We start from the raw sequence: 8,837 nt of genomic DNA, 5'->3' as shown, positions 1-8,837 counted from the left end.
ATAGAAGCTAAACAGCCTACAGCGATCTGTCGTCTACGAGCGGTCTTGAAGGACATGAAATCTTATCAGAATGAGCCAATTAACCAAAGTCTGTAGAGATACGCAACATGAAACCTACAGGAGATTTTCTTAAGTTTGTACGTCAGAGATAAAGCTTATCTTATAAAGAAGATAAGTTTGCTTTTGTGAACCCTATTAAGAGGTGTCAGCTACTTTTATGTTATTCCAGTATTATGTGCATATATTTATAACTCAATAAATACATTGTCTTCATTATTTACTTCATGTGTGCATTAGTACTCTGACTATAAAGTTGACTGCTCTTATCAAAAAAGTTAAATATTCATAGTCTGACCCACACCTGTATTAATGATCTTTTTATCTTATTTTGCCATAAGTTATAATTTATAAGTTATAAGTGACCTAATTTTCTGTACAGCGGTTATAAAATGTGCATTGTGAAAGCGCTATGGGAAATTCCATGCAAATGTCAACCTGGACATGAAAAGTAAAAATTTTACCCACAGATACATTGTAGATGTAAATATTTGATCATTTAAATACCCATGCATAGTCTATTAAAGTTTTTAAAGCATTTTTTTCCATAATTAAGTAAGTAATTTCAGAATTGTCCCATCCATAACGTTGTTTATTCCTCATAAATGCACTTACAAACCTTAAAATAAAATAAATATTGAATGTTCTTTTAAGAGCCGTTTCTATTTGTTGGGTATTATTGCATCTGGTTTGTGCATTTTAATTCTCAGAAATCCTACAATGAATGTTGTCTTCCAAAAACTTGTCGTTTTGTCACATTCATAACGCTTACAATTTTTCCTTATCTAAAACAGAAAACAGAAAACATGAATATAGACTGATAGTTTTCTGATGTCTGAACTCTATCATCAAGGGTTTACAAAATAAACAGATGGCTCAATATATTGGTAAAGGTGCATTATATGACAACTTATGTTAAAAGTTTTGACTGCCAATTTCACATCTGTAATGCTGAAATTGGCCAAATAAATAAAAATGAATTACATCAGCTATTAGACCAGGAGAACTCTATGCCACATGCCAAAATTATATAAAGACATTCTTTCAAGCAAAACTTCCCTTGCTTTTAACAGTGAAGGTATAAAGTGACTACTTCAAAAACCAGGTTTATTTCTGGAATCTGAACCGAAATGAAGATCTTCATCACAGCTTGTGTTTAGAGTTTATCTGAACCTATAGAAATCTATACACTGTAAAATAAAAAATATATCATATCAACATAATTGGTTAAGTTAAAGTAACATAAAAAATAAGTTGAACAATTTCAAATTAAACTTGTTTTTTTAAGTTATGTCAACTTATCACAGGTCAAAACTTAAGTTGAAATGACTTGCATGGTTAAGTTGTTTAAACTTCAGTGAAATGATATGAGTCTGTCTGTGTCCCTTACAAAAAGGCAAACGTAATGGAAGCTCATATTATGCTGGAGGTCACATTGTACCAACAGTGGATGATACAAAATGTATTTAACCCATTTATTGAAAGGCAGCAAGTTATTCAAATAAACAAAAAAACAAACAGGTAAATGCAAGTTAACCAATATTAACTGTTTATGTACTGAGCTATTGTACACTCACCTAAAGGAGTATTAGGAACACCTGTTTAATTTCTCATTAATGCAATTATCTAATCAACCAATCACATGGCAGTTGCTTCAATGCATTTAGGGGTGTGGTCCTGGTCAAGACAATCTCCTGAACTCCAAACCGAATGTCAAAATGGGAAAGAAAGGTGATTTAAGCAATTTTGAGCATGGCATGGTTGTTGGTGCCAGACGGGCCGGAGTATTTCACAATCTGCTCAGTTACTGGGATTTTCACCCACAACCATGTCTAGGGTTTACAAAGAATTTTGTAAAAGGGAAAAAATATCCAGTATGCAGCAGTTCTGTGGGCGAAAATGCCTTGTTTATGTCAGAGGAGAATGGGCCGACTGATTCAAGCTGATAGAAGAGCAACTTTGACTGAAATAACCACTCGTTACAATCGAGGTATGCAGCAAAGCATTTGTGAAGCCACAACACGCTCAACCTTGAAGCGGATGGGCTACAACAGCAGAAGACCCCATCCCCACTACAAACAGGAAAAAGAGGCTACAATTTGCACAAGCTCACCAAAATTGGACAGTTGAAGACTGGAAAAATGTTGCCTGGTCTGATGAGTCTCGATTTCTGTTGAGACATTCAGATGGTAGAGTCAGAATTTGGCATAAACAGAATGAGAACATGTTACCACTAACATAACTTTGTTACCACTGTGCAGGCTGGTGGTGGTGGTGTAATGGTGTGGGGGATGTTTTCTTGGCACACTTTAAGCCCCTTAGTGCCAATTGGGTATCCTTTAAAATGCCACAGCCTACCTGAGCATTGTTTCTGACCATGTCCATCCCTTTATGACTACCATGTACCCATCCTCTGATGGCTACTTCCAGCAGGATAATTCACAATATCACAAAGCTTGAATCATTTCAAATTGTTTTCTTGAACATGACAATGAGTTCACTGTACTAAAATGGCCCCCACAGTCACCAGATCTCAACCCAATAGAGAATCTTTGGGATGTGGTGGAACGGGAGCTTCGTGCCCTGGATGTGCATCCCACAAATCTCCATCAACTGCAAGATGCTATCCTATCAATATGGGCCAACATTTCTAAAGAGTGCTTTCGGCACCTTGTAGAATCAATGCCACGTAGAATTAAGGCAGTTCTGAACAGTATTAGTATGATATTCCTACTAATCATTTAAGTGAGTGTATAAAAGTAATATTCTGAATACCAGCACAGCTGTGATTACCAAATCACAACCTTCAACATGCTATGTTTTGTCTTCATATAAGAAAACACATCTTCTTGTACTGTAGCTCAACTAGTAGATAATTGTGTTGACGGTGCAAGAGGTCATAGGTTTGATCCCAGGGAACACACATACTGATGAAAATGTATAGCTTAAATACAATGTAAGTGGCTTTGGATCAAATCTTCTGGCAAATGTAAACATGTAAATAAATGTAAGTTATTTATCAAAGGAACAAGAGTATTTGTGACCCATGCTGGTCGAAATGAGCACATTTTCAAAAAATTAGTTATTTACATTTTAACATTCTCTATTTAAAAAATTCAAAATGATGTCCACAGAGTCAGCAAAGTCATGTTTGGAGAAAAAATCAAGGGGTCAAAGCAAAAGGTGGAAGATCATTTTCATGTCTCATTTTGCCAGCACGGGCCACATTTATTGTCTTAACTTTAAAAAAAATGTTATAATTTAATCGCAATATCATGTTCATTTATCGCAAGATCTCCTGAACTGGGAAACAGTCAAGCAGATTGTAGGTGATGACCAGCCAAAGTGGATTTAAAATGGAATATCAGCACATGTGGTAAGTAAATATTTGTTTAGATCGGCGTAATCATTTGACATGTATGATTTAAAAGTGAAGGTATTATTTACTCTGTTATAATTTATTAAACATGAATAAACTCCATGGGGTGGAGAAATAGCCTTTTTCACAGTGTGACATATCGTGTGTAATAAACACAAATCAATCACAACATGCACAAGAATATGACTCAGGTCTTTAATACCATAAGCTAAACGATTCCTGTGAACCACAACATAATCATAGCATTTATACATCCAAGATGATTCAGAATATCTTCATTATAGTTTAGTATTCTACAGTATTTACTGACAACAGTTTCTATACAAATATACAGCCCTAAACTCACAGAACTAACAAACATACATACAGCATTGTACAGAAGAACCCTTTTAAAACAACTACAGATATACCGATTTCAGTTTCAGTTCTTTATAAAATAAAAACTAACTTTCTCATGTATTTGTGGAAAAATCTAAAGAATAAGTATGTTGACATTGGTCACAGCAGTAAACTAAACTTCAGATGAATGAGAAAACTCTCAGAAGACCCAGCTGACGGGAACCCATTGATGATCTGTGTTGAGTCTGTCTAACGCTCTCCTGAGGTTTCGGTAAGCACCGTCAAGGTTATCATTCACAATGCTCAGGTCAAAGTAGTGGCTGTAGGCCCTGTGGATCCTTTCACTTTCATCCACTGTTCGTTTCAGCTCAGAGTCCTAAAGAGAGACGGACTGACTTTTAAAAGTGTCTTTTTATGATTAGGAGGAAAAACATCATAGCTATTGCAGAAGTCTGAATTAAATGAAATTAAAGATTTACCGTCATCTGTTTAGTCACAACTCCAGCTTCAATGGCAGACCTATTCATTTCTTTAAGGACCTCAAAGTTTGGGGCTTCGATGAACACCACGTAAGGAAGAAACTCTGCTGTTCTTAGGACTTTCAGAGCCTGTAGGAGGAAAGCGTGCTTATTACACAAACTCCAGCAAATAGTGTTTGCTCAAAATTAGGTTTACAACTTAATATATGACATTAAAAACCTATTCTCCAAACCATACAACTGTTTAGGTCATTTGTCCATTCCTCCAAAGATGTTGTATTTACTGTACTGAGGGCTAGTCCACACGGACACGGGTATTTTTATAACCAGAGCGGTTTAAAAAAAATCCCCTCCACACATGCTCGGTTTAAAAGAAATCTCCGCCTACATGAACACGCAAAAAAACATGATCACGCACTGTCAAGAGCATGCCACACCAGCAGGCAGTGATTTAACACTAATCGTAAAGCCACGTTGGCCAATCAGATGCCTTAATCAGAAGCAAAAACCCCGGTTGTACTGTCTATATGACAACACTGCAACCTGCATTTCTAAAAACCTCACCCTGGCAGGGGTTTTCAAAAATGTTCAGTGTCAGTGACCTAATACTGCGTTTCCGTGTGGACGAACGGCGAACCGCATAAAAAAGTCACGGTTATAAAAATACCTGTGTCCGTGTGGACAAGGCCTAAATTGGTGCCTCTACTGGCAGCTGGTGAAACTTAATATATGACTTAATAATATGATTTTCGATTGAAACCAGCAGGATTCATAGCATGAATATTATACATTACACCACACTATACAGGCATTTTGAGCAAAGGAAGAAAACCCATTTATTTATTATATAAAAGACCACATACAAAACAGTCGCAAGTTTTTCAAAAAGTACAAATGAAGAATTTAGTTCCAAAACTCAGTTTTTTACATTTTTCAAAAATCTCGCTTTTTCATTGTGCATTCCAATTAATATCAATCAAACTGCAGTTGGTTTGTTTTTATTTAAGCCTTAATAACAAAAAAAAATACAGCTAAGTAGCACAATTAAACAAATAAACATGTTTTGACAAAAATAAAAAAAACAAAGTTATCTCATTTTGGAACCAAACTCTTCAAGTATTCCATGTCTTCCAATGTCAATCGATAAATTTTTATGAGAAACAGACACAAAAAGCGATCACTATCTGCTGTAAATCCCAGATCCGGTGTACATTTGTTTAAACACTGCCACAAGAAAAAGAAATACGTCATCTTTGATTGTGAAATACCATTTGCTCTCGTGTTTGGTCTTTTCGCCAAAGAAGTGAAAAGATCGAATACATTTTACCGAACAATGAGGTCTTTGACGACGTGATCGAATTAGGGATGCTTAACAATTAATCGCGATAAAAGTTTTTGTTTACATCATATATGTGTGTGAACTGTGTATAATAACTTTGTATAAATAAATGTACACACATGCATGTATATGTTTTAGAAATGTTTACATGTGTATATACATTTGTATATTTATGTATAATTTATATTATATATAAATATAAATACTTAATATATACATTTTTTTTTCTTAAAATAATACATGAATGTGTTCATATTTATATATATACATATTTATTATACACAGTTTACACACATATATGATGTAAACAAAAACTTTTATTCTGCTAACGATTAATCGCGATAAATTGTTTAGCATCCCTAGATCGAACAGCAACCGCAGAAAGGTGCACAAATGCAGCAAACATGCTGGTGAAAGCATTTTAAAGTGTCCAAGAAAGACACGAAAACATACAGCACTACAGGTTTCATTTATCATTTAAAATCAAGACATCCTGAACATAAGAAAGACACAGCGGCGGCAATCCTGGCTATCTGCTGAATCCACAAGGACAGAAAACGTGAGACTTTAGCTCTTCATCTCATGTCAAAGAACAACGAAGAGCGTCAGCAGTATGTAATAAAAACTTCCTAGAACCAGTAAAGTCCTATGGCAAACACGCTTATATTAAACTAGAAATAAAACGTTAAATAAACAAAAGCTTTTTGTTAGACTCTTTGTCATGCTTTTGTCAATCTTGACCCCATCTTTTGTATAACCTTTCATATAATTAAAAAGTTGTTTGCCTTTTGTGCGGAAATAGTAAAAAAAAAGGTTTGATATCGGTTTAGCCAAGACTCATTTATGTGGTCGGATGTAAATGGAACCGTTTTAATAAGTCAGATATCTATCTGGTCAAGTGACCAGGTGTAAAAGGCCCTATAATAAAAAATATTGTTAAATAATGTGAAATAAATATAGTAAAAATGACATTCTTAAATGTAACTTGTGCAATGGTGAGAAAATTGGCTAAATTATTGGGAAAATGAAAAATAAGAAAAACTGTTCGGTTGTTCGGTATTTGGCATTCGGCTGAGTTTCACTTTATTCGTCTATCCTAGATTAAATGAGATCTGACTATGTGCATTGCGTTTACGGAGTTCTTCGTATAAAGTTGTCGTATGGCAACAGTCCGCAAGATTGGAGTTGTTTATAATACTTTACTTTGTTTTTTGGCCAGTTTATGCAATAAATACTTGTGACTGTGCTTTTTCCTCCTGTTGTGTTTTTTACGATTAATAAGTGGTTGGTTTAAGGTAGGGGCGGGGTTAGGTGCTCCAAAATATCTTGTTAAGATATATGAATGTTAAGGAAACTATTTCTACTTTTACAAATGCAGAGAATTAAATAAGTCTTGATCTGACGCAAAATGTGAACAACATTGAAACGTGACCACAGGTGGTAATAAGCTGCTGCGCTAAAGGGTGCTTATCTCTAAAATGTAGCTTTAGGTTGTAATAAGCTGCTTTCACAAATGACTTATGGGGTCTTTATATTCACAACATTAAAGAACAATTCCTAATACAACAGAAAATAATACTGACTTTATTTGTGTGCACAGTAATGCACTTGCAATCAAAGTCTATTGAGCAATATGATGTTTATTTAAGCATTTGTATTCAATCTTTTGTACATAAATGTGTGTTATTTAAACTGTAAATTTAGCTAAATTGAGAAAGTAACTGCTGTGGCTGGTGTTTACTCCGTGTAAACTGTGTTTTATAGAGTCGCTTACTAAAGTATGCTATCATATCAGTGATAGTGTTTGTGTTACAGCATTTTTTATTAAAACTGTGTTGTTATTGCATAAAAAATGTAATGCTGTACAGTAGCCTCGAGGACTTGCTTTAATTAAAACACAAAGTTTTTGTTTATGAATGGTCACCTGTGGATTGACATCCAGAATGCAGATCTTCCCAGAGTCCACAACCTCATGGATGGAGTCGATTTTGGTGCCATATAGATTTCCGTCATATTCTCCATGTTCAAGAAAACGTCCACTTTTAATGTCTGCTTCCATCTGGCTGCGAGACATAAACAGATACATCTGGCCCTCCTTCTCATCTACCTTTGGTTTACGAGACGTGTCTGACCATAGGGACAAAAAAGTGAATAGTTTACATTAGCATGCCAAATAATTTGATTTATGAATATACATGTGAACTGAAGCATGCAGAAGGTATGTGTTGCATTAAAGGTGATGTGTGTCATTTTTTATGTTATAATATTTACTTCTATGAGAGTTTAATAAGCAGAGACAGCTACTGTATAAGTAATCTAGTTGTAGGTTTATTTTGGCAGTCTATTAAACGTCCCCACCCAGACTCTAAACAACCTACTCATCTCTAAAGAGTGAATCCCTGGAAGCCATAGCTGTCAATATCAAGTGTGTCATCAGTTTTCAAGAAGATTTAAAAGTAAAGGGTAAAGTCTGTTTAAAGCCACAATATGTAAGATTTTGTAATAAAATATGATGAGTAATATTTAATGCAGTTGTGTACATTATTCTATAGGTACCCAAAGATTTGAAATTCCAATTTTAAATAATGACTCATCCATTGCTGTTGATAACAATAACACAAGCTTACAGGTTTGTGTCACTCATCAGACAAATGTTGAGCTGCGCACAACAATTACATTTATACTGCAGAACAAAAATCAAAAGTCTCTAAGCAATGCTAACCACAGACCTCATTTTACCCAGAGATTGAAAAATAGAAAATTAATATTTTAAAAATTCCAATGAGAATCAATACACGCATCAATATAAACGCATTCTAAAGGGATAGTTCACTTAAAGGTGAAGTTGATTCTGAATCCACTTTTTTAAATACTGGTAGTGTTCAATGTTGTTGTTTGTGCATACACAACATTTGCAAAGTTACAATGCAGAAATCGCTTCTGAAAAACTACAGCAAACAGCTGGATTGCCTACAACCAAGCCTCGTCCTGAGTTAGTGACATCACGAACCCCAAAATTTACATAAACCCTGCCCCCGGATACATGCAGCAAAGGGGTTTTCTGTTGAATCTGTTGCGTAACAGAGCCTTGGTGTACAGTGAAAGTCCTTGTATGGGCACTTTAACCCGGAATAGCATACGCACACACCAACCATAAGCTGACACGAAATCAATGTCACCAAAGAAGTGTGTTATTGTTTGTGAGGGAAATTCAAGCTTCCCAAAGAACCCAGCATTATGGAAA

General features: G+C 35.1%; 1 protein-coding gene across 2 annotated transcripts in view; it reads right to left on the bottom strand.

Moving 5' to 3' along the window:
• Window positions 1–2,909: 2,909 nt before the first annotated feature.
• mpp2b (MAGUK p55 scaffold protein 2b) overlaps window positions 2,910–8,837 on the bottom strand; it is a 51,054-nt gene continuing 45,126 nt past the window's right edge. The window contains exons 11-13 of one of the 2 annotated variants that reach the window (XM_065253626.2): window positions 7,518–7,720; window positions 4,255–4,383; window positions 2,910–4,151 (exon numbers count right to left, since the gene is read on the bottom strand). In XM_065253626.2, coding sequence (XP_065109698.1) covers window positions 3,975–4,151; window positions 4,255–4,383; window positions 7,518–7,720 — 509 coding nt within the window. In that variant the 3' untranslated portion in view covers window positions 2,910–3,974. The remainder of the gene's footprint in view (window positions 4,152–4,254; window positions 4,384–7,517; window positions 7,721–8,837) is intronic. The other variant, XM_065253627.2, reaches the window with a different exon arrangement.

This window comes from Paramisgurnus dabryanus, chromosome 1 (assembly GCF_030506205.2).
Source record: "Paramisgurnus dabryanus chromosome 1, PD_genome_1.1, whole genome shotgun sequence".
Classification (NCBI taxonomy): domain Eukaryota; kingdom Metazoa; phylum Chordata; class Actinopteri; order Cypriniformes; family Cobitidae; genus Paramisgurnus; species Paramisgurnus dabryanus.
The sequence above is the reverse complement of the archived record's forward strand: the minus strand, read 5'-3'. Positions and strand labels throughout refer to the sequence as shown.